Below are 27360 nucleotides of genomic sequence, written 5' to 3'. Positions count from 1 at the left end.
TTCTAATGCATCAAGAGAAAATATATCTAGAAAATAGATTTAGTACGTGTGGTAAAAAATAAAGATTATGGAAATTTTGTGATTGATTATAATTCGTGCAAAAGGAAAAAAGAATTCTAAATAAATGAATATGAAATTGATCGTAATCAAATGCAATAAATATATTTAACATGTATTCGTGCAACAGACCGAAACATTTTCCCAGAGTTACACGCGACTCCTCGTTTTGTATTGCCTTAAGCCTCTAGCTTCGGGCAATAAAACGCCTGGCTGTTCGCAAAACCGAGGAAATATTCCATGGTCACACAATGAACTTCATTACACACAGTACTTTCATAAATAAGTTGTCAATACTATATTCTAATAAGATTGTAAACGTACTAAATCATAAAATTTCAAGTGGTATTGGAGGTTGTTCTATAGACCGCTAATTTCATTCAATAGGTCATTTCCGGTGTGTTGTAATCTCTTCAAATAGATCAACTCCATTGTGACGTAAACTGTTCAATACAATGCTGTCTGCACATACACATTAGAAACGGACTGAATAGTCCGAAAACATGTTATATCTAGTATAACAGTAAGACCAGCAGAACAAGTAATAGGATATAATTCAAATCAAAAATCTGATTATATAGCTTATGTTCATTTTCGTTAGACATGGGCCTAAAACCTTTTTCATTGAATAGTTTCTTGAATATTGCTCCTCAATTCATGAAAGTGAGCACTATTTCTTCTAAAGGCATGACATTATTAATCATGGGATGAAAGGATAACAGAACAGCATTTCCTTAAATTTAGAAACAGTGAAATCACTTTATTTGCAAATGTTCTCAAGTCAATAATTTTAAGACTGGTGATACAAGTATAGATTTTATAACCGCTGTAAACATTTTGTTTGTGTTTTGTTGTTTAACGCCGATTTGGCGATATCTAACGCGAAGATGAAATTATCCATCGGCCAAACCAATAACTGTGACAGGTGCTATAAATGAAACAACTACACGCCATGGGTGTCGGCAGAAATAATGTTACAAATAATTGATGAATGTAAAGCCTTTTGTCACCTATACACATGTATGACCCTAATACATAGAACTGGTGTATATAAAACATATTCTTCAAATGGAACCAACACATGGAACTTTAAAATTGTTGTAATGTAATGATAACAACTGCATATGGCGTATACATGTATGATGCATAACAGAGTTTCACTGTAATTTAATGGGATTTCCTTATTGAATAGCAGTTTAAGAAAAATGTTAGATTTTTGCGTGGATTTTGTATCCAATCATATGATGTTCGAGTGTTTAAAATGTTACATAACAAAACATAATTATTTTGTAAATAATATTTGTTTGTCTATTTGTTTTATATCCCTTCAAGAATTTCATTTTTACTCATATGGAGACGTCATGAGCTGTAGATGAAGAAGTACCGCTTTAGGACTTAATTGAATTTAAAACCATTGAAAGTTCTATACGACAGGAGTATTAACACTGTAGTAGCTTGATGAGAAAATGTCTCGTGCAAAAAGTGAAGAAGTGCTCACAACGTGCAATCATATTATATATATATATATATATTATATATATATATATATATATATAGCATGCTAATCAAGTGAAGTAAAACATCAAATAATACATCTTTTTATCTGTGTTGATTTAGGGTGTAATAAAAACACCAGGTATATACTCCGGTCTGTGTATTAGCATAGCAGTATATACTCCGGTCTCTGTATTAGTATAGCAGTGTATACTCCGGTCTGTGTATTAGTATAGCAGTATATACTCCGGTCTGTGTATTAGTATAGCAGAATATACTCCGGTCTGTGTATTAGTATAGCAGTATATACTCCGGTCTGTGTATTAGTATAGCAGTATATACTCCGGTATGTGTATTAGTATAACAGTATATACTCCGGTCTGTGTGTTAGTATAGCAGTATATACTCCGGTCTGTGTATTAGTATAGCAGTATATACTCCGGTCTCTGTATTACTTAGTATAGCAAGAGTCCAGAAATGTCCTCATGTACAATCCATAGATGATCATGCACTGGCTACAAACATCACTAAAGTTTTGTAATGAATTAAATTTCCTAAGAAATTCAAGGCGACCATTCTCAATAGTTTCTCACCTTATGCGACAGGAAGTTCAAGTAAAGGCTTTAATGAAATCAATTATAGCTTTTTGTACTGAAATCAATGCAAAATGTTGAGGCAAACATAATGCTGAATACTTTTAAACTGGACTAAAATAGGCATTGTGGGAGAATAAAAAAAAATTCCTAAGTAAGAAGGATTCAGAGTTGGAAAAAAATTGATTTAACAATTATCATATATCAGAAAGCTTCAGTGTTAGTGCGTACAGAGCAATCCATATTCTAACGCCTCACATTACAAAGTGATCGAAACAAATACAAGCCTTCGTCAAAGTAGATGTAAGTGATTATTAAGGAATGATTAATTAAATATGTTCCTTTAAATCTTTAAAAAAATCGATTATGGTTTGTTTAAATGTGAAAGTTAATTTTGTGTGTGTGTGTCAAATTTTTAAAGACGTTGAGCAAAATCAACTGTATCAAACATTGAAAACGTTCCTGTAATAGTGTACCAGAAGCTACTGACAAAGGCTTGTAATTATACATACAAACCCCGAAAAAGCTGATTACGTGAAAAGTTTAAATAAAGGCAGGACAAACGGGGGAGAAAATCACGTGATAAGAGAGAGAATTATGGGAATGATCACCTTGCCAATAAGGGCCTGCATCCACTCGCGAGCTCGTACCTGCATGGATCATTTGGTAGAAGTCTGCCTCGGAATCCCACCAGAGAAAAATATAGTCCATTGGTATAGTACTGATGAGGTCTAGGAAAAACCAGGACTTTACGTAACGTTTAGCGATCAGCTTGGGGTCTAAAATGATTTCATCGGCGAAATCATTTAAAATAATACCTGAAATAGAAAATGATATACCTGTATTGTTACGATACTTACTAATGATATACTACTTGTGTTGTACAAAATATAATCCAAGATTAGAACGCCAGTGTTCTAGTTTCGATTATTGATATCATGAACGAAAGAAACATTTCTAAAGAAACGTGGAAGCCGAAGTTGGCCTTAAAACTTATTTTCATCATGGCAGGGGATCAAATACTCATCAAGGGGCGAATTCCTGGAGAAAAATTGCTTTGAAACAGTGTAAGTGATTGTGAATGGCAGTGTAAAATAACATGAAGCATTATATCATGCAGCTATGCTTTCTTGTGCAACATCACGCTCTTGGGTTCAGGTTTTGTCAGATAAAACTGTCAAAAATATATACTTCAATCGATATCATCTTCTTGCTGAATGTATTTGGAATGGCAGCATATGAGGGTAACTCCGTGAAAATCATTATTTTATGCAAATATCACTTATACGAAAAATATGCATTCATAATAATACAGGCGTCTTACATAACGAAGACTGTTTTCTGCACTAACTGTCATGCACTGTACACATCCACGAGGACCTCGCTGATCTGTGAACAATGGGATATTGTCCGTACGATGAAATCATAATTGTAATAAATCTACTACAAATTTTTAGAGTATTTTCACCTTGACAGACAAAAAGTAGAAGCTAATGCTTTTCATTTACAGTGCATGACTTTCAAATGTCGATAAATCATTTTTTAAGCAGTATGATCTCGAGTACAGTTGGCTGGAAAAGCAAAGTTGTCATATTCTAATTCTAAAGAACGACAATTTTCTCAAGAAATCACCGTGCTTCGAATTTACCCTGATATATCACTTTGTATCATGCTTAAACACTTTACTTCTGATGAAGAAATCCCGAGTACAGGCATTCATCAACATAACATCCGAAGGTATTAAATCCTCGTTGTAAACTCGGAGGTTTCTGAGCTTATATTACTAATTAGTTAGAGGCAATATGATTCTTTGAACTGGTTCTAGAAGTTTAGAAGAAGTAGGGGGTAACAATGTGTTGTGAAGATCTGATACAAAATCAGGACGTTTTTATCTTTGTCCACAAAACGATATCCTACTTCACATGAACGGACCGTTACCCAGTGGAGTGGAGTGATTCGTTGATACAAATGTGACCGTTACACAGTGGAGTGTAGTGATTCGTTGATACAAATGTGACCGTTACACAGTGGAGTGATGTGATTCGTTGATACAAATGTGACCGTTACACAGTGGAGTGTAGTGATTCGTTGATACAAATGTGACCGTTACACAGTGGAGTGTAGTGATTCGTTGATACAAATGTGACCGTTACACAGTGGAGTGGAGTGATTCGTTGATACAAATGTGACCGTTACACAGTGGAATGTAGTGATTCGTTGATACAAATGTGACCGTTACACAGTGGAGTGGAGTGATTCGTTGATACAAATGTGACCGTTACACAGTGGAGTGTAGTGATTCGTTGATACAAATGTGACCGTTACACAGTGGAGTGGAGTGATTCGTTGATACAAATGTGACCGTTACACAGTGGAGTGGAGTGATTCGTTGATACACGTGTATCAGCGCTAGTGGTACAAGGATAGCAGGTAACCACTGAGATATCGACCGTCTAAGGTCACACTTTCACATGTTGTTATATGGAGATGCTGGTATTTCTATAAACAACGAACATTATGACATGTTTTGGCAACTATTATACCGAAAGAAGAGTACTTTAAGATACCAAGACTGGGAAAGATAAAGATATCTCAAAACCACAAACTAGAGAGAAACACGCAAAACCCACGGTAGCTATGGTGGCTGATGTCGTCTGCGGTGACATCACAAACAGCATACGTTTTTGATCCTGTATTAAATGGAAAAGGCAGAACTCCCAAGGAGTAGTTTCCCCTTCAGGAAAAATAATGGATTACTTTACACCGACATGCCTACAAACGACGAAATTCTGAACTGCCAATGCCAGTCTGTCTACACAAAGGAAAATGTTACCTGTATGCCAGATATAGGATCAAGCCCATACCAAGACAATGCCGCCGGAGTACGGAAGTTCCACGAGAACATCAAAGCTCATAATTCTCTGAGATCTGACGATCAGTAAAGATTGTTCCAATCTTCAAAAAGGGAGATAAACACAAAGCCTCAAATCATCGCCTTGTGTCCCTTTCTTCAGTGTTCTGTATGGTCCCACATAACGTCATTCACAGCCAAGTGATGAGTCACTTTGACAGATGCTCTAATTTAACAGATGGCCAGCATGGATTCCCTGTCGACCGGTCACACCCGCCGTGAGCCGTATGTCTTGACCAGGTAAACGGAATAATCCATAGTCAAAGTCAGTGTGTAAAGAATGTATATTCCGCTGTACCCCAGGGAACTGTTCTTGAACCATTACTCTTCCTATATGTAGCATTCATGGATGACCTCTCAGAGATGACAATATCTGGTGCCCGATTACTTTTGCATGACTCTCTGCTATTTGAAAATATCAGAACCCCTGATATCAGATCACCACACCGAGACTTGGGAACATTGCAAAAGTAGGAAGCTGATTGGCAAATGACTTTCTATCTAGGTAAATTACAATAAACGCCATTCTATCAGAGCAGAGTATTCACTACACAATCACCATCTGGACGATTCAAGCAAATACCTGGGTATTGCCATCAAAAGTCACAGAAGTGGGATAAGCACATAGACAACCTCACAGGCAAAGCCGAGAGGATACTGGGGTTTTATTTGAGAGTATGTAATACAGCACATTTTAAATCGACTTTCGGATTTTACCGATTTTAAATGCAATTAGTGCTGCAAGTCAGTTTTTACTCTGAACCGCCATGCTCAGAGTATAACGCTCTATACAAAGTTTTCTATAAAATCATTTTTGAATATATAAAATATTATATTTGGTAGATGTCTAGCAAGCTAGTAACCTATTGCTATAATGTTAAGTCCGGAACCACGATTTATAACTATTTCTATGATGCATAAAATGTTGGTGAAGGCAAAAAATTTCATAGAGCAACATTTATTAAAGATTTCTTAGGCTTCATAAGATAACTATAATAAAATAGCAAACAAATTTCCTATGGTCGTTATGGTGTGCAATTAATGTGACGAAATGTATAACGATTCGACTGCGGCTCCTATATCTTACGTTTTACACCCACCTTACTCAGAATGCGACAGCTGTGTTTACATTTTTCCTCTTTGGGGACACTAAATTACTTTACTGATATTAAGATATTCATTCAAAGATAAAGATAATGCATTTCTCGATTTATTTTCGCAATAAAACCTGCACATTAAATAAATAAAACGCACAGCTAACTCCGTGCATCACTTTTATTGATATAATAATGGATTTATTGATACTGGAATAGAAAAGATTGTTGTTTTATTATTTATACAATTCCACCGGAACATAGATAACTGGGTAAAAGTAACCTACCTGTTCGGAAATTGATTATTATATCCAAAAAGAAGACGGTATCTGAGATACAATTGAATGCGATCCATTCTTTCGAGAGATCATTGTTGAAGAATGATATGGCAACAGGTAAGATTATGAGGTTGGCTAGGAGAAGTACCAGCATGAAGAGATCCCAATAAAACCTGTAAAAAAAACCCATCGTAATTAGACTTTTAATTGGAAAAGCATACAATAAATAAGGTACATGTACATTGAAAATACACACGCATCGTACCCTCACTAGGCACCTGATATAAAAAGGGAAAGTCTTTCGGATATGACCTTTAAATGAGGGTTCGTGCCACGATAAGTATTGGCACGATGAAGAGCACTCACTGTTACTACAGTCCTGAGCATATGCGTAGATCAGGACCCAGTTACACGAAGGTTAGTTAACTTAAACTAATAGTTAAGTTGTCACTAGCTCTTATATTTATATGGTGTTAACTAGACGTTAACTGTCAGTTGAACTTAAGTAAGTTTTGTGCAACTGGGCCCAGATCACGTAAAGCTGGTAACGTCTATAAATGAGTGAAAATTCTCAAATATGACGTAAAACAATACACAAACAAAATTTAACGTTGCTACACAATGAATATGTAAAGTACTAGTATTTCAAAACTGTATCTGGGTTCTCTCTTCCACCAATAAAAACTGGGTGCCACCACATAACTGAAAAATTGTTGAGTGAGGCGGAAAACATCAATCAATCAATCAAAAGTATAAATTACATATTTATCCAACGGTAAGACAACATTTCAAATTCTTGTGTTTCAATTTACACGGAAGACGTTCCAGTCATGAATCACATGGAATCATAATTAATCATTACTTACATTCATCAACATTTAACCATTACACTAATTCTTAACTTTATCTATGCAGATTTCAATTTAAAGCAGGTAAAAGGTAGAAATGTTGATATGTCTAACTAATCTTAAACTCAAACATAAGTCCCAACCTATCCCTATCATATACATTTGCACCCGACCATATAGTAAATACATGTCTGTACTCAGCCGTGGTCAATATCTAAATTAAAGAGTAGTCATTGAATACAATTGCACAAAACATCTACATTTCACGCAAAATTATCAAAATGTCGATTACTTCTATCTACATGTAACTGTCTTATTGAACATTGTTTATCTACATCTGACTGTACTCATGAACATTGTTTATTTACATGTAACTGTCCTTATGAACCTTATTTATTTACATGTAACTGTCCTTATGAACGTTGTTTATTTACATGTAACTGTCCTTATGAACATTGTTTATTTATGTAACTGTCCTTATGAACATTGTTTATTTATGCGTAACTATCCTTATGAACATTGTTTATTTACATGTAACTATCCTTATGAACATTGTTTATTTACATTTAACTGTCCTTATGAACATTGTTTATTTACATGTAACTATCCTTATGAACATTGTTTATCTAAATGTAACTGTCTTATGAACATTGTTTATTTACATGTAACTGTCCTTATGAACATTGTTTATTTATGCGTAACTGTCCTTATGACCATTGTTTATTTACATGTAACTGTCCTTATGAACATTGTTTATTTACATGTAACTGTCCTTATGAACATTGTTTATTTACATGTAACTATCCTTATGAACATTGTTTATTTACATGTAACTGTCCTTATGAACATTGTTTATTTACATGTAACTGTCCTTATGAACATTGTTTATTTACATGTAACTGTCCTTATGAACATTGTTTATTTACATTTAACTGTCCTTATGACCATTGTTTATTTACATGTAACTGTCCTTATGAACATTGTTTATTTACATGTAACTGTCCTTATAAACATTGTTTATTTACATGTAACTGTCCTTATGAACATTGTTTATTTATGCGTAACTATCCTTATGAACATTGTTTATTTACATGTAACTATCCTTATGAACATTGTTTATTTACATGTAAAACTGTCCTTATGAACATTGTTTATTTACATGTAACTATCCTTATGAACATTGTTTATTTACATGTAACTGTCCTTATAAACACTGTTTATTTACATGTAACTGTCCTTATGACCATTGTTTATTTACATGTAACTGTCCTGATGAACATTGTTTATTTACATTTAATTGTCCTTATGAACATTGTTTATTTACATGTAACTGTCCTTATGACCATTGTTTATTTACATGTAAAACTGTCCTTATGAACATTGTTTATTTACATTTAACTGTCCTTATAAACACTGTTTATTTACATGTAACTGTCCTTATGAACATTGTTTATTTACATGTAACTGTCCTTATGACCATTGTTTATTTACATGTAACTATCCTTATGACCATTGTTTATTTACATGTAACTGTCCTTATGACCATTATTTATTTACATGTATCTGTCCTTATGACCATTGTTTATTTACATGTAACTGTCCTTATGAACATTGTTTATTTACATTTAACTGTCCTTATGACCATTGTTTATTTACATTTAACTGTCCTTATGAACATTGTTTATTTATGCGTAACTATCCTTATGACCATTGTTTATTTACATGTAACTGTCCTTATGAACATTGTTTATTTACATGTAACTGTCCTTATGAACATTGTTTATTTACATGTAAAACTGTCCTTATGAACATTGTTTATTTATGCGTAACTATCCTTATGAACATTGTTTATTTACATGTAACTATCCTTATGAACATTGTTTATTTACATTTAACTGTCCTTATGAACATTGTTTATTTACATGTAACTATCCTTATGAACATTGTTTATTTACATGTAACTGTCCTTATGAACATTGTTTATTTACATGTAACTATCCTTATGAACATTGTTTATTTACATTTAACTGTCCTTATGAACATTGTTTATTTACATTTAACTGTCCTTATGAACATTGTTTATTTACATTTAACTGTCCTTATGAACATTGTTTATTTACATTTAACTGTCCTTATGAACATTGTTTATTTATGCGTAACTATCCTTATGAACATTGTTTATTTACATTTAACTGTCCTTATGAACATTGTTTATTTACATGTAACTATTCTTATGAACATTGTTTATTTACATGTAACTGTCCTTATGAACATTGTTTATTTATGCGTAACTATCCTTATGAACATTGTTTAGTTACATTTAATTGTCCTTTATTAAACTCAATGCATTTCTAGTTCCTGTGAATTATCTATCCATATTTTTATTTTCTTCATTATCAATTTCACTCCTTTCATTTTTATAAACTCAAACCCATACTGAACTGCTTCATCTTTGAAATCTTCATATGCTTTAAGAAAATCTGAGCTCATAAAGGAACGTAAACAAACAACACTTCTTTTAATAGCTTTATGATCTATAGCATACGCTTGAAATTTTCCTCAAAATGTTACTGCAAATGTCATTTAATGCAAAAAGGACATCTTAAAGACATGGTTTTTGGTGGGTTTTTTTTTTGGGGGGGGGGGGGGCATTCGTGTGTATTCATTATAATTGTATCTTACCGCCACAAAGACGTTTTTGCTAAGATTGGCTTGAGACTTGAGTTAATAAGCAAACATATCCAACGTTATGTCCAAATATGTTTAAGATCCTTACTTCCGACTTTTTATTTCAATGGTAGGTACGTATGTTTTCATTACAATATACCAGTATCTACAATGCATGTTGTCGACTTCACAATTAATTTCATTACAGAGTTTTTTCATTACATAGAATCTTGACAAGACATCAGGGTTGAACATAGCATCCACGTAATCATCTGAAACTAATAACCGGACAAGAGAGGAAAACTTTAATTAAAACACAGTTACATTTTATTTTGCGGTAGAATCCACATCAAGCATACTTTTGTGATTAATTCTTCTCTATAATTTAATTTTGCAACCAATCAGACGACAATGATTACATTGATAGAATGAAAAACTAATGAGACCCGAGCATCATATATAAGACGCCGGAAATCAATCAGAGATGTTGATACATGTAGGAAGCACGGTCAATACGAGGCTTCTGTGAAAGGTGATGCATCCTCTCAGATTTAGCACATGATCAATTCCTGTATCATACATCACATGGTAATGTCTAGCTAAACAGACAATACAGATTAATACATTTTGGAAGTCCGCCTGTGTGAACGCATACTTTTTTTTGTTATTCAGGTCCTTCTGGTCAATAAAGATAGCTAAATGGATTTATTGAAAGGAACGCACTAGTCACTGTCTAATGACATCAGTTTACCCAATATAAACTAACAATGGCATAAAGTCCTCAAGTTACCACTTTCTTTCCTGAACTAACAAGCATCTGTAGCTTCGTAATGAAATATTTTAGTACGAATAAAAGAACCCATCCAGGGTTTTAAAATCCGTGGATCAGACTACATAATTGTACTGATGTTATTAAAAGAGAAAATAAGTTTAATAGTGGAACAAACAAGGCCCCCATCCATATCCCTCATCATGCGACGCTTTTATACAGGCCGTAATCAATAAGGCATTTTGTGGTGAAGCAATGACAGCATAGGTCAAAGTCCACTAAAGAGATGTAATAATTAAAGGTAAACAGTTTGATACCTAAGTGTCTGTCTTAGTAGTTCTTGTGATATTAAGAGGTATCTATCAGTATAAAATGATATACCAAAAGGCGCGTGTCTGTAGAAGCGTGATAAGCTTAACAAATGGTATATCTCAGAAATACAATATATGTGTGGTATGAACGATATATCTCTATGAAACGTCTAAATGCGATAGATGTATTTCACGAGATATCTCAGTATACAATAGCTAACTGAGTACAATACACTGTACGTGTAGCGAAGGGTCTCACTAGTGAGTGTAATATCACGTGGTCTATCACAGTGGTAAGTTTGATACCACACGGTTTATACAAATGACGAACAGTGATCAATCTCATAACTCGTTCGTGTCATATATATACCATAAGATTGATATCAGTCGTGTGTATATTGCATGTAACACAACGTCTGTCCAAGTGATAAATCGAACACGTGCACCACTGACTTTGGTACCATAAGGTCTACCTCAGTAGCGAGTGTGATATCTGTACCATAAGGTTCGCCTCAGTGCTCATTGCGATACATGTACCACAAGGTCCATCTTGGAGCCAAGTGTGATACGTGTACAAATGTAGATTATAAAGAAAGGAAAACATGCTGCAACATACGCAATATATATAATATAAGGGATGTTGCATTACGTTTGTTATTGGTTACTTATAAAATCGTTTTCTTGTTTTCTTGAGAGTTGACATTGTACGCGCTGAACTTTGTTTTGTTTGGACTTATTACACAACATGTGAATGGTAGTGTGGTAGTTTTAAGTCAATATATAACATATCTTGCCTAGTTCGTCTTGAGATACATTCCTGTTGTCTATTTAGCATCATATATACTGTTGTCTATTTATAATCATATGTGTTTGTTGATTTATTTTTTTACGTCCCGTCGAGAATTTTTCATTCATATTGAGACGTCACCAGCTGTAGGTGAAGTATCACAAATTTTGACCTATGCTCAGCGCTGAAGCAGTGATCCTTCTTTAACGTGCTAACGCCTGCCGTGACTTTGGACTTCCAATTTTAAGTTCATATCTGAAAGACCCGTGATCCTTACATTTAAATGCCGATCGCTTGGCGAGGGAGCAATCACTACCTTATTTAGTGTCTTAGGTTTAAGCTTCCCGTGGGGATCCAGGTTAGAATAGGTCCTCAGTACCCCCTGCTTGTCGTAAAAGGCGACTAAATGGGGCGGTCCTTCGGATGAGACCGAAAAAACCGAGGTCCCGTGTCGCAACAGGTGTGGCACGATAAAGATCCTTCCCTGTTCAATGGCCATAAGCGCCGAGCATAGGCCTAAATTTTGCAGCCCTTCACCGGCAGTGGTGACGTCTCCATATGAGTGAAATATTCTCGAGAGGGACGTAAAACAATATTCAATCAATCAACACGAGTGGGTCTCGAACTCACGACCTCCTGGATACGAAGCGAACGCTCCATCACTGAGGTACCGCTACCGATCTAATGTGCGTTATACACTTCCCAATATGAAACTGCATTAAACTACTCGGAAATGTTTTACAGTGATGAGGAGTAAGTGGTGATAACGAATGTGATAAATCTCATAAGTTCTATAAAGAATACAAAATTGTGAGTAGAGGAAACACCAGGTGCCTAGAATGAGTAAGCTTCCCCTGTTGATCGGTCACATCCGTCGTGAACTTTATTATTGAGCTAGGTAAACAGAGTGTAATCTGTAGTCAAAATCAATATGTAATTTACGGTCTAACAATCGGTATGAAACACGTCAGGCAGCATTCGACCTAATTACAGGTTGTATTTGCAAATTAGATCATTATCAAGACCATATAATTTGTAAAGTGCTAACGAGACACATAAACTTATACGTTAATAGCCTGCCTTTATTTACAGAATGATCATAGGTAGAACATGCTCTCGGGTATCGAATCAGTTGAAAGACATCAACACCATCTGAAGTTGTAATCCTGTTTTTCATAAAGTTGAATTGCTAGATATAGTTCCTTCACTAAAGTTTGTACTCAATGATTTATGCAATTGGACGCTGGTTGTTATCTTTACTTTTTCACTGTATTTGTACAAACATCACCGTAGCAGAGTAGAAATGATTAGCTCCCTTTCAGAATAGCTGAGGAATAACACTCTCGGGTTTTGAATTTATTTTCGAACAAAATTTCACGACCTCGGGCAGTATTCTCCAACGGATTGTTTCTTAGATAAAAAAAACAACTATTATAACCATGGTAACCAAGCTTCAACTTACAATCACAGTCTTCGTTTATTTATAACCTCAATCGATAATCGTTATTGTTAATCTATGCATGGTATCAGGAGGTGATTTTATATATATTGGATTATACCCATAAGTTAAAATTTCAAACATTTTCAAACATAAGCTCTCAAATTGCAATATGCATGTTCGTATATATCAGAAACATGATTAATTTCATAAGCAAACAAGCAACGCATCAAACCCCCAGATACATGTACATCCTTCATAACCAGAAAATATCTATAATTCATCAGGAAATTATCTTTTGATTTATGGTACATGTAATATATTTCTGCACGTGATGGAATAGAGTGCTTGTTTAACCGAATGTTTTACGCTTCTGTTCTTCATAGTTTTGTATAGAGTTACCTTTTCTTTCAAAAATGCATACTAGGATGCGTTTTTGCTGCAAATATGTTACAAATATGACAAATCTGTTCCTCTGAAATAGCATTCAACAAACAGCTTTGAAAACTATTTTCGACCACATTTACAAATTCCTGCAATGTTTAAGCGTGAAAATTGTTTTCCTTCTGAAAATCTATTGCGAATGAAAAGACAATTGACACATGCTGTGCACTTTCAAGAAAGTTCACAGAACGCTTTCATATGTGAAATCTAAAACAAAACCGTAATCAGCTATTGTTCAAATAAACATATCTCTTTTGAGATAACCTGGGCTCTGCCTAGAATCGTAAAACAGCTTCCTGACACGTCGTCGGCGGGGAGAGATTGAGAAATGTTTATATGAGAAAACAATCACTGTTTTTGCTGTTTAAACACAAAATAATTATTAAAAAGGCAAGCTAATTGCGATGAAACAAGTATAGATTATTTGACCAATATCATGGCAATCAGGAAATTAAAATTTACTCACAACGAGAATATGACTGGTGGGAATGTACGTTTCTTTGACAATTTTCTTGATGGCGTATGTTTACAGTGTACAAGGTAGTGAGGATTTTTTTTTCTAATTCCAATGAGAGGTGCCTTAAAATTCCTTTTATCGAGAATCAGTTTTGTTTAATAAAACTATTTGCATACATGTACATGCATCTGATGAAGATAACAAATTATGTGTCGTACAGATGATCATCAGAGTTATCTGTAATATCTCATTATAAGTACTATCTTTATTAATCATACACGATGACTGAACAAGCCAAAAATCATACCAAAAGATTGTTTCGTTATCGGTCTCAATAAGCATGCTTTCTTTAAAACTTGCAATCTTCAAAAGTATTCTGAAATTATGTCTTTCATCAAATTATTACCCAAGTTTACGGATGCACTAAACAAAGATGAAACATTTGGCAACTACATATAGAATTTTACTACAAACCTTTCATGTGGTCTTTGGCAAAACCCTTTTCTTAACCAACATATAGTGTTCCACGATTATAATACCAGTGTATCTGCATTGCACTGAATGCTGGGGTCCCAGTATTCGCTACATGCATGTGTAATTAACTTTTAACGTTTACCAACCAACTGAATCCATTCAATTTGCTGAGTATCATTGTTTTGTTCAAGTTACAAAAAATCCCTGTCAATGGAATTTTAACAAGGGAGGATGATTACACCCGTCATATCATGACAATTACAAATTGATTTTGAAACAGAATTCAACTTGTTACACTAGACGATGTTCACGTATCTTTTTCAGATATGACGAAGACTGTTCTTTTTTGATTTTGCTAACATTTTCCGCTGGGACTATTCTGATTGGTTGTTTTTAATTTGTCAATCTTTAAACGCTTCTCCTGTATATTTCATTTCGATAGATCATCAAGAGTAAATGTGTCCTTTGCGTGTAAATGCATATTCCAGCCGAGTTGACAGCAGCTGAAGGACAGACACTTAATAAAACCGGGATGTGTACAATAAGATAAGCAGGTTCCATAACATATGCTTGTTAATAACCGGTTTTGTTTTCAAACTCTCGTTCCTATGTCGTGTCTCTTGAGAATTTAAAAATACGAAATTCGAGTTTAAGAATGACCAGTTACTACATGTAACTCGCACTGGTTTTGCAGGAACGGATCCAGGAATTGCGGTTGGGGAGGGGCAACTTTAAAAGGTAAAGTGTCTAGGGGCCACCTTGAGGCTCCCAGTGGGTCCTTGGCGAAGCCCTGTTGGGGTGCAGGGGGCGAAGCCCCCGGAAGCTCCTGGATTTTACAGATTTTATAGGGCTTGAAATGTCTCCTATGCAGTCATTTTTACTATTTTCTGTCATTTTTAAGGTGAAATTAATAAAATGACGCAGATTTTAAGGGTTTTGGAAAAAAATGCAAGTTCTCCCGATAAAAGTAATTCAATAAATCAAAAGATTTTGCCATTTATATCTACGAGAGCAAAAGAAATTATTGCTTCTTTTATCGTTTACATTTTTCTAAACAGGAGACCACGATTTACTATAAATTTGAAAAGATTATGGAGGGGGGCGATAGCGCCCCCCTTAAATCCGCCACTGTTTTGAAATCTCTATTTAAAAGACACAACATAGGACGGAAATAGAATGTCTGTTACATTCTCAGAACCCCAGTCAAACATGTCTTATACTAGTAGTAACTGAGATTCGTGTTGCATTCAATGCAGACATTTTTTTCAGCGGAAATCAATTTTCTCTCAGCAATTTTCTCATAGCTTCTTACATCACGGTTCTTGTGCCGTTAAAAATATACATAATCATTCAATTAAGTCAATACTAGAATCAACGAGCACGGGCAACTGATATCAATTCTTAAAGTGTGTGTGAATCAAAATCACTTTTTGAGATTTTGAGTGACATCATTCTTGACTCAGACATGCATATTCTATTAGGTAAACCCCGTGTTTGCTAGACAAGGGTTTCTGACACATTAATCTCCTCACAAACCTTGTGTAACATTTCAGACACTCTTTGAGCCGGCCCTAGCGACAGAGATGTGCGGTTAATGCATAGTGTAGCGAAACAGATACCCTTGACTAGCGAAAATGGCAGAGCCCAAGTTTGCAAAGTTGATCCCAGAAATTTAAGTGTTATAGATTTATGCGGACGTAAGCAGGTCTTCAAATCCCCACCTCACCACTCCTTTTCTCCTCAAATGCAACCCTGGATTTTCTTATATAATTACAGCAAGGATTTTATGTTTATTTTCGTATTTCAGAAGATTGATGGCACACATAAAAAAAACCCAGTTTCCAATTTAGTATTATAAACGTCATACAATACCATCGTTATGTTATAGTAGTACCATTTCTCAATTATGTCAATTCCTGCAGGAACAAATAGAAGTTGATGTTGCAGGGGTTTCAACAATCTTGTTTAAAGTCGGCATTTCGCAAGTTCTATTGTCGTTATAATGATCTAATTTTCAAATACAATTTGTCATTAGTTCAAATCTTCTATGCCTGACGTGTTTCACATTAGTTGTTAGGCTTTTCTTGACGAATTGATTTTGACTACGGATTACACCATTTACCTATCAACATATAGGGCTCCCGTCGGGTGTGACCGGTCAATAAGGGGATGCTTACTCTTCCTTGGCACTTTATCCCACTTTTTGTACATTATGTATGTCCAACGATCCGTGTTTGCCCTACTCTCGGTTTTGTATATTTTATAGGATTGATCACTGTTCGTGAAAAATTAAGATAGTATGGTAATCTCTGTTGTTACAGTAAATACAAAAAACAAACACAATGGATTATATTTTGGTAGAATAGCTATTCATATCGTCTTTCAAGCGATACAAACATTAAGAATATGATATTCTCAGCTTGAGTTTATGATAGTAAGCTTAAGAATAAGCTATTCTTGGAGTATCTTTTTCAATCTCTCTTCGATCCATTTACAACGACCGTAGCATATCGAAATGTTTGGAATGTCCGAGTACATAGAATACAATTTTAGTTTCTATCGTAAAATGTAGAGGACAGACTTATAGCTAAAGCCACGCTGCGAGATTTGCGAATTTGATTTTGTGATAGACATTTCAAAGAAAAAAAGACTTCGATCAATATCATGATCTAAAGAAATTAAAATACCAAAGATAAGATTAGGGCTGGAGGAAACGTAGAATCGAACAAAGCTATTCAACTTTATTCCTCTGAGCTTTTCGTAGACATCCTGCAGCTATTTTTTGCTACATGTAGTTTCCTTCTTGCAAATTACACGATTGGACTGTAATCAATGTTTATACAACTGTAATTGTTTACAACAAAGACCACATTACTGTTTTGGGGGAATTTCTAATATGACAGACGTCTAAATCTGAAAATCGTTGGATTTCATTGATTGCAATTTAGTTATTTTTAAATAATTCAAATGCGTACATACCAGTTGGGGTAGCCTATTAATTAGGGAGCTCGCTTTGCAACCGGAAGGTCCCGAATTCGATCCCGCCGCCGCGTCAAATTTAGGACATTTAATATGCGTAGTGACTGTTTCTTTGCCAAGCGCCCGATATCAGAAGTCTAAATCTGGGGACCCTTGCATATGTCCTTGAAGACGGAAAACCTCGGTAGGCGTTGGCATGATAAATAACATTAACTGCTACGACCTTGAGAGCTAGGCATTACCTGTAGGTCAACATTTGTGGCAATTCACCACCAGCTTGTGACGTCTTTGTATGAGTGAATTTTTTTCCGAATGGATGTAAAATAACAAACCAGCAATCAAAAAAGAATTAAGGTTAGGTTTGTAAATGATTATTAAGATAATTTATCTATCAACAAAAAGATGATGTGCTTTTGATCTTCCACCAGGTTAAAGTTGTACAACAAAGACATGTTGCAAGTCTACTCGGAAATCAATCCCGTGGGGATCCGGGTTAGAATAGGTCTTCAGTACCCCTTGCTTGTCGTAAGAGGCGACTAAATGGGGCGGTCCTTCGGATGAGACCGCAAAAACCGAGGTCCCGTTTCACAGCAAGTGTGGCATGATAAAGATCCCTCCCTGCTCAAAGGCCGTAAGCGCCGAGTATAGGCCTAAAGTTTGCAGCCCTTCACCGGCAATGGTGACGTCTCCATATGAGTGAAAGATTCTCGAGAGGGACGTTAAACAATATTCAATCAATCAATTCTCGGAAACCATCGTCCGAATAACCATATCGAAAAACCGCCTTGTTCAAACCCATGCCAGCTAAAGAAGTTTAATTTATCTTTTTCGCTAAAACATTATTTCTGGTAAGGATGGTTTCATTTGGTCAGGACCAATGAGGATAATCTCGCAACGTTCTCTTAACCTCCTGGTCATTCCTCGGAATTGAGCATTATTTCTGTAGTAAGAGACACTTTTCATCAATAATGGCTATCTATGGGAAAAGGCTTGGACTGTAGCGATAATGCATATCAATTTTTGTAAATTAACAGCGTTTCCAGACTTGAGTAAATGCACAATATAGATGAGGTTGAGAATGATATGGCCCATTTGGATTAAGAGGGCGGACTGTAATTACGGCAGCTCTCTGAGCTGTTTTGAGGGTTTGAAATCAGAGTAGAAGCAACTTGAAGGATCGTTTAAAAATTGATTTGTGGCATGCAGCTTTAATCATTTTCTTCGTACTAAGTTATAAATTTCATGTGATTTTTGCCTTATGTATTGTATATCCAAGAGAGTGAAGAACTACTTTATATGTAAATTCATTTTATCTCACATTTGACATTCCCATCCGACGAAGTAAGGTCCCATAATTAAACCCATACTTGACAAAATAAGATGTCATTGTATATTGTTTGCAGACTTAACCTTGCATCCGAAACTATACTCTGAACTTTAGAATGGTTTAGCGTACTATCACCAGTGAATTTCAATCCAAGTATTTTCAAATTCTACGGATTTTCAATGAAGGCTACCGACGCAGAAGTTTCGCATCATGGAATTCAAATGCTCGTAAAATTTCCTAGAAGACCGTTGAAGTAAGATAAATACACAAGCCACGTGCCATATAATTTGTCTGCATTGTGTATATTCCGTGGAAGTGATAAGGAATAAAACATCTAACGCAGAGACAAAGCTGCGCAATGTGTGTATTACTGAAGGGTGAAATAAACCACCTGGAGACACCAAGGAAGTTCCAGTAATGTAGTAGATGAGCATAACCTTCACGTATGAAAATGAGCAATTGCTTTCCCATTACATTGATAACCAAGCTTTTTTGCCCTAGGAAACCCTTAAACTGCACTTTCGCCACACATAAGTATTATACTTATTTACTGATTTGAACTATACCATTGCCTTTTGAGGAATGCCTCAACAATCGACTATCAATTTATGACATCTTATTTCATTGTATAATACGTCCATTTTTGTTCATTATTATATTATATCCAAAGAATATTTTCTGACTACAAATGACAATGATAAACAGAAAGTCGATTCTTTTGTCAATTAAGGATAAAGACCACTACAAAATCTCTTTTACTCTGCCACGATATGATTTTATGCTCTTTGACACGTGTCGAAAGCATTACCCTTCGATGCTGCGATATCAATGCTCATTAGAAATATGTAATGCACTCTTTCTAAAGAATTCGAAGACAATACATTTTCAGTTTGGTTTAAGCAAAATGGCGTAGAAATCACCTTGTCAAATCTTCATACACTAGACGATTGTTAATTGAAATGACTTTTAGGACGTGTTAATTAAAGTTTCCGTCGCCAAACGCCTTCTCGTCGATTTCTGTGAATTTACTGCATACTTTTTCTGCGTTGAATAAGTCTATAATGAAGACATTGAGATTCTTATCATTGCATGCGGAGAGATTTATTGATTAGAATTAAAAAGATGTATCAGATTCCCATTGGTAATGAAACTGAGAGAGAGAAAAATCGGAATATCTTTATCACCTTAATAGTCTGCATTTCATCTGTTGCAAAGTACTAAAGAATCTTTTGACAAGCCTGTATAAAGTCGTTGGATGATGAATATCATCTGATAAAGCGACGTGCTCGTGACACAATATGCCTCGACCTTGTCCGACTCCTTTTCTGACTTTTGACACAGGCATATGACCTGCTCCACGACCTAAAATAAAAACCTTTCACCTTGACCTATCAGTTCACCAAATATGAAGATTTCAAACATTATCACTATGGTTGAAGTTGTGGATAGCAAGGTAAACCATAAAAAAGAAATAGACACGCCAAAAAAGCAATACGCCACCGACTTTCGATCTCGGGGGCTAAAAATTCTTTAGCATCCGTAGCAGCCCTCGCCTTAGTGGTAATCCGTGTTTCTTTCTCAAATAGCAGAGTTTATCGTGTTTATATTCCTTTCTAATAACGGCATTCTAACACCCATTTTCAGATCTGTAATTATATATATATATCGTATACAGTGTATGTACATGTGACTTGTACGTAATAGATGGTGTCTTCGTCTGGTGTTCATTGAAATGGCATATTTAGAGTACCTCTGTTTTGTTCCGCAGTTACAATCCCCACTTTAAATGGATTTTATAAAACCTGGTTATATTGTGCCATTTTGGGTGCTTTAATCCATCTTTTTATATGATATATTTGGTCGTATTTCCTTTGAATATTTTAGATCCACTCCTGAATTTAGAAGTCTGTAAAATAGCTTTATATTATGTACATAAAATTTCCTCAAGTACAAATATTGGTTTTCTCAGAAATTTTTTAAAACTGCATTGCAGAAAATAATCCGATTAATTACAATTCATTGAATATTCTCCTTATTGTTCAGGGATACGCGTCTGTTCTTTGAAGTATCACTACAAGAATTAATCCAATTAGCAGCTCGTTTATCGGTGAAGAACATAGTCTTTATCAGATTGTTGGGAAAGCAATGAACTTAACAAGTTACGAAATTCCATTAGATGATTATAAAGCAAAAACAAAAGAAACCGTGTTACAGAGAAACCTGTAGTGGAATTCATCACCCAGATCACCAGTGTGTTAGGCATGCAGAAACATTCTACAAGGTGATCACACAGAGAAACGGCACTAAGACACTCATCAAAACAATAAAAACTAATGAGACATAATAACAAAAGGTGTGTGCTGATTTCCAAACTTTCCTGTCAATTTCTCATTGTATATTCCTGTAAATTGGGATATATCTTATTAATACCGTGTTGAAGCGATTATATGTCTTTGAATTTTCCTTGGAGTCGTTTTATATTGACGATTTATAGATTGATTCAGACTAGAGACTAAACCCTTCCCTAATGACATCAAGAAAAATACTCATCATTCTTGGATAAAACGGGTTGGGGAAAAGATTCCCGCCATCTCTCTCGTTAGCATATTTATTGTTAAGATCTCCAAATAACGTCTAGAGATCAGGGAGAGGAAAGGTCTTGTTTTCTTAGTTTTATGGCACTTGTTCTGTAGATTTTTTCTGGTAAAAAGAAAGGAACGTTATTGATTCTCGTTAACTGCCGATGCAGCCAGATGCACCGTAACAGGGTGTTAGTCCAGTCATGCAAACAAGTGATACTGCCAGTCCTCTACACACACACAAAAAATAGGTTCCAAATTCTATCCCAGTCTTATTTTTGATAATATTTCTTCAAGAACGAGATATTGCAAAACTTCTTGCAGACATTGCTGACTCTTATAAGTACCTACATGGTTTTTTATAATTACTCTCAAAGTGTAAACAGTTTTGCATTGGGACTGGTAATACTGCTAAATGAACAGTGGATTGCTCTCTCGTGCATCACTATATTACCAAACAACATACATAAGCAATTTTTTCCGCCTTTGGTTTGTGTAGGCAGTGGAGGTTTTTAAACAATCTTTTAGTTAATTGGCACAGTTTCGTTCTAGGAGTGTTATTAATTGTTTTCAAAATCCATCAATTAGTTCCACATTCTAATGTGTAGGTTTCTGTAATGCTATGGACTTTAATCAATATCTTACTCGCTGTATCATAGTAATTTTATTAACGAAAGATATATATATATATATATGGGATAACTGCAGATTCAAACATGACTATACATAAATCTGAAACCTCTCCAATTAATGTCAATTACATATGTATACTATTTTTTATCAACTCCTGTAACAGTCCAAAGATCTGGAGTTATACCCGTGGCAAATCATATTTAGGATCAATTGAATAATTTGATTTTGTTTGAGTTCAATGCTGGCAGTTCTCCTTCAGTTCTTCCTTGGACGAGCAAATGCATTGAATAAACTTATATTGGATAAAGTGATATTTTACGATAAGCTGTAACAAATCTTACATATATTGTGCCACCAGTCAGTCATTGAGAACCCTTTGATACATATTTCAATATTGAACGCAATTTCAGTTTTATCTCGAACTCCAAGAATGTGGCAATGTACATGTATTGATTTCCTCGCGCGTGATTTTACATATCATGGATAATACAGCTATGTTAATTTCAAGAAGAATTTCAGTGGAGAATATGAATTAAACAAGAACATATTATTGTCCAAATATACCTTTCCTTTTAAAATATCTTTCATTTTTCTTTAAAAGTTCGATTACAAAACATGATTTTTTTTAAACAAAGGTGTCGCATCTTTCTGTAATTAGATCTCGAGTTTTAATCAATTTGAAAGAAAACTGATTAGTCTAATAACGAAAACAAATATCCTAGACCAATTTCTGAACATCTGTAAAAATCTGATCAGTTGCTGTCAGTTGCCTATTGTGTCATTACATACATATATTTTTTCAAGATACATCCACTTACCTGAAATTGCTGCAAGGATGTATCACCCAGTTTGCCACCCGCTTATGTCGCATTTTCTCTTTTTGTAGAGAATTTTTATTTCCAAAAAGCTTCATAGCAAGTTTATTATCCGAGGGTTGAAAAAATGAAATAATTTGCTCTTTTAGGAATATGGTAGGACTGGACTTGTTAACATACTGGTCCGTGGAGGCTGTATCTCCTGTTGGAGGTAACAACTCCTCCTTTGGTGTTCCATACAGAGATGTCGCATCTCCAACAAAATGTACATGGTTTATGTCATTCTTGTAATTAACATCAGGATTCAAATAATCACTGTAGATAGATTCGTCGTCGGATTCGATCGTGATAGTAATTGATGGATTCGTTGGTCGGTTACTACATTTGGGTAAGCAGGGCATAGTTCTCTCCTTCGCCTGATTGTTTACATCCAGGTGCATACGTTTCAGTTTCAAACTTGAGGCTCTTCGGGACGGCTTAGGTGGAGTGGCATTTCCTATTGGCTGTGAATATTTCCTGCCATGTCTTCCATTTGACTGCCTCCTCAATTTTACAGATTCAGATCTTGCAAGTTTGGGCGATAACGTGGCTACATGCTTTGCGTGAAGCCGAGAGTCCGATTCGATCTCTGAGAGAAGCTCATCGTTCTCCGACTCTTTAGATCGATCGCTTAGCGCACCTTGCTGATTTCTCGCCTGGTGATAGGGCGATGTCGGGTTGCTGGACTCCTCGTCCGAAGAATACGACACGGGTCTATCGTGATCCGAGATGTTGATTAACGGATACGTAGAGGGGTTCCGAAGACTCGACATGCTGGCGGAACGTGCCGGAGGCACCTGTATTAAATAAAAGCATAATTAAAATTATCTTAAAATTTAGCCTTTAAACAAAGTTCATTGTTGTTGTCGTTTTTTTTTTTAAATGTGACGAACGCAGGTGCTTTTGGTTCCATAATAAATCATTAAAGGAATTTGCATTTTTACGAAAGTTATACAAAACACACAATGAACATATACGTCATGAGCGTATGTACAATAAGCATACAATATCGAATCAATACATTTCTTAAATGTCAATTTGAAAAGTCTGACTTGCGCCTTTCCTTATTGGCAAAAGTATATGTTCCTGGTAGTTTCTCGGAAACAATGCCAAAATAGTTTCTGGTAATAGATTGCCAGTAAAAACAATAATTAAACTTGAATGCTTTGAGAGTTAAGTGTTCTGATTTGCTACGAAAGAAACAAGGGTAATTGAGAAAGAGCTGACAACGAGAGGAAGATTAATTACCCGTTTAGTATTGTGTTCAATAACTTATAAGTAATTGTCCACATTGTGTATAAGAGTATATCAAACTATGCAGCAGGGATACAAGTTTGTAGCATTTAGCAGTATCATTGTCGTCACTGCTTTCATCTTAAGATCAACATTTAACCAATAAAATGCTTTCTTTGTTGTTCTATCGGGTGGTGAAGGTAGCAAGCATTGCAGGAAAAATTCATAACCTGCGTTAGCGGGTTATGCAATTTTTTTCTGAAGCGATTGCTACTTTCATCACCCGATAAAATAACAAAAGATATTTCATTATTGTGTCGCCTGCGTTACACGCAGTGGCGACATAAAGGGATCACTACCAGTCGTCTTGCGTCGTCGTCTGGCGTCGTCACAAAAAATTTCTGTCACAGTTTTCTCAAGAACCACATGGGGCAACTTCCTGATATTTGGCACAGAACATCAGTGTGGCCAACTGTATTGTGTAAGACATTTTCGAATCTGTCGCTTATCAACTTCCTGTTTGCCGGGACTTAGAATTTTTTACAGCAAAAAAAATTCTGTCACACTTTTCTCCAGAACCACATGGGGCAACTCCCTGATATTTGGCACAGAGCATCAGTGTGGCCAACTGTATTGTGTAAGACATTTTCGAATCTGTCGCTTATCAACTTCCTGTTTGCCGGGACTTAGAATTTTTATTTTATGATTAACTGAAGGACAGTATTTTTATGTACAAAAGGACAGTGTTTGTACTTCCCATACTGAAGGACAGTATATGTGATTTCAGAACAGCACTAATTATGATTTTTCTTGAGAAACAGTAAATTGGATATATAAAAAGACAACAAGACTAAGCAGTAAACCCAACAGATAATTACTTATGGTTATCACCATTGTCTTGAAGAGCACAGTAACAGGTTGATACATATTTTCAAACATATGTTTTCATTCACTCTACATTTAATAAATGTCTTAATTTCAAACAGATTCTCCCACAAATTCCATTGCATAATAATGTCTCATCTTTCAATTTCAATTAAGTTATCGTTAAAGAATGTTTAGTAATTCTCAAAACCTTTAAAAGGAGTATTAAACTGACAAAAACCATTTGAATAATTTACTTTTTCAACATTATACGTGATATATTACATATAGAATGAACTAGCAGGCGACACATGTCTTCCGGGGAAGACTTAATACTGCGTTTATATTCTTATGCATTTTTAAAAATATAAACTAGATTTAAGTTCTAATATATCATATCGTTGACCCATTCGTTACTTTAAAAACCGCCGCGGTGGTTTAGAGGTAGAGCGTTCGCCCGGCATGCGGAAGGTCGGGGTTCGAATCCCGGCTGCGACATACCGAAGTCGTTAAACCAGGTAGTGCCAGTTCCATCGCCAAACGCTCGGCATCAGGTGTGGATGTCACGGGTCCTCGGAGATGACCTTAAAAACGGATGTCCCGTGTCACAGTAGGTGTGGTACGCTATAGAACCCTCACTGCTCAATGGCCGTAAGCACCGAGCATAGGCCTAAATTTGAAGCCCTTCACCGGTATTGGTGACGTCTCCGTATGAGCGAAAAATTCTCGAGAGGGACGTTTCATGTAAACATGATACAATCAATCAATCGTTACTTTAAACGGAACAGCCAACACATCCTTTGACCTGGACGACGCTTCATATTTGGTAATGAACTAGTTTGCAACAAACATGTATTAATGGTGGAGGATGAAAACATTGTCAATTTCAAAAGAAAGATAAGGGAAAAGGTTCAGCGAATGTAAATATATTTTGATACACCGTTGTTCTGATTAAATCGAAGCATCCAATCATGGTTTGTAAATATGGTTACTAAGGCTTTCATGTTTCCTTTTAAAAGAGAACAGCACTACTTCATAACCAAATGTCATTTTGCACTTAAAATTGATGTATAGTATACTGAAGAAAGTAAATATTTGATATTGCTGATGGTAATTTCCTTGTGTTTTTTTTTCTTTAATGACAACCTGTTTTTCATACATTATATCATTCCTATGTATAAGTTTGAATACATCCAATACATTGTATACTTTAAAATGCACTATACTTAAAAATAAAGACCGATATGTCCCAAACCATACGAATTAAAGTTCATGAATATATTAACATAGAAAATAATTAAGCATGTAACGACCAAGGTATGCTAAAGTATGCCACTATCAACGATTTTTGTCCTTATTACAAAAGTAGTTTATGCTGCCAAACAAAGAAGGACGGGGTTTGTGTTTATGAACTGATAATACATGTATCGTTTCTTTGTTCTCTTTCTCTCTCTCTCTCTCTCTCTCTCTCTCTCTCTCTCGCTCTCTCTCTCTCTCTCTCTCGGTCAATGTGATATTTACATTTCATATTTTTAAACATTTTCTCTTGCCTCTACCAGATCAATCATTTCCTCCGCGAGATTATTTTGCCATACATTTTTTTTTCTATGTATTCTTACTGTCCGACATTATGGATGCCATAGTCTTGCTTTTTATTCAGACCATGTGTTCTGTTTTTGTATTCTTACTTTCTGTTGATTTATTGATTCCCATCAATGTCCGTCATAGTTTCAGAAAATATTAAAATGTAATTCTATTCGTCAACATTTTTTCATTGAGGATTTCTTTGACGGTTCAGCTATCAAAAATCCTTCAAAAACGTTAAGGAAGTTAGCTCTTGAGCTTTTGAGCACAACTGCGCAAGATGCTACAACTAGATATTTACTAGTTCAATACTGATCCCATTGGTGCAAACACATTACACATCTATTACTGAACCCTGTCGAGTTGATAAATTTTGTGTCAATTGAAATTTTAAAAAGGTTTGACACTGACTACATTTTGTGGCGGAATGATTGATTAATCAAAAAGTTCTCTAAGTCTGCATGATTTTACAGTTTCTGTTTCATCCAATATATCTTCTATTTCTATACTCTTATGAGTGTATTTTAGTTTTATGATTTATGATTCAAGTAGTTGATAGTTGGAACTAGTTCAAATGTTGTAATCTATTAAGAACAAGGTACGATTGTATACATAAAAAGGCCCAAAATTTTTCTCTCTATAAAATGTGTCTGGAATTAGCCTTAATCAGCGTTTTAAGAAAGTA

The 27360-nt window shown here is 35.2% G+C and overlaps 1 protein-coding gene and 1 long non-coding RNA gene across 9 annotated transcripts in view; one reads left to right on the top strand and one right to left on the bottom strand.

Annotated features, from left to right (window-relative positions):
• The window catches only part of LOC125652019 (potassium/sodium hyperpolarization-activated cyclic nucleotide-gated channel 3-like), a 100922-nt gene that overhangs the window by 13978 nt on the left and 59584 nt on the right, over positions 1-27360 (bottom strand). For all 8 annotated transcript variants that reach the window (XM_048880896.2, XM_056165915.1, XM_056165916.1 and 5 more), the window contains exons 2-4: positions 22959-23791; positions 6437-6600; positions 2795-2962 (exon numbers count right to left, since the gene is read on the bottom strand). In XM_048880896.2, coding sequence (XP_048736853.1) covers positions 2795-2962; positions 6437-6600; positions 22959-23791 — 1165 coding nt within the window. The remainder of the gene's footprint in view (positions 1-2794; positions 2963-6436; positions 6601-22958; positions 23792-27360) is intronic.
• LOC130054875 (uncharacterized) overlaps positions 1-27360 on the top strand; it is a 40502-nt gene that overhangs the window by 4769 nt on the left and 8373 nt on the right. The gene's annotated exons all lie outside the window — the stretch shown is intronic.

The sequence above is a fragment of the Ostrea edulis genome, chromosome 5 (assembly GCF_947568905.1).
Source record: "Ostrea edulis chromosome 5, xbOstEdul1.1, whole genome shotgun sequence".
Taxonomy (NCBI): domain Eukaryota; kingdom Metazoa; phylum Mollusca; class Bivalvia; order Ostreida; family Ostreidae; genus Ostrea; species Ostrea edulis.
The sequence above is the reverse complement of the archived record's forward strand: the minus strand, read 5'-3'. Positions and strand labels throughout refer to the sequence as shown.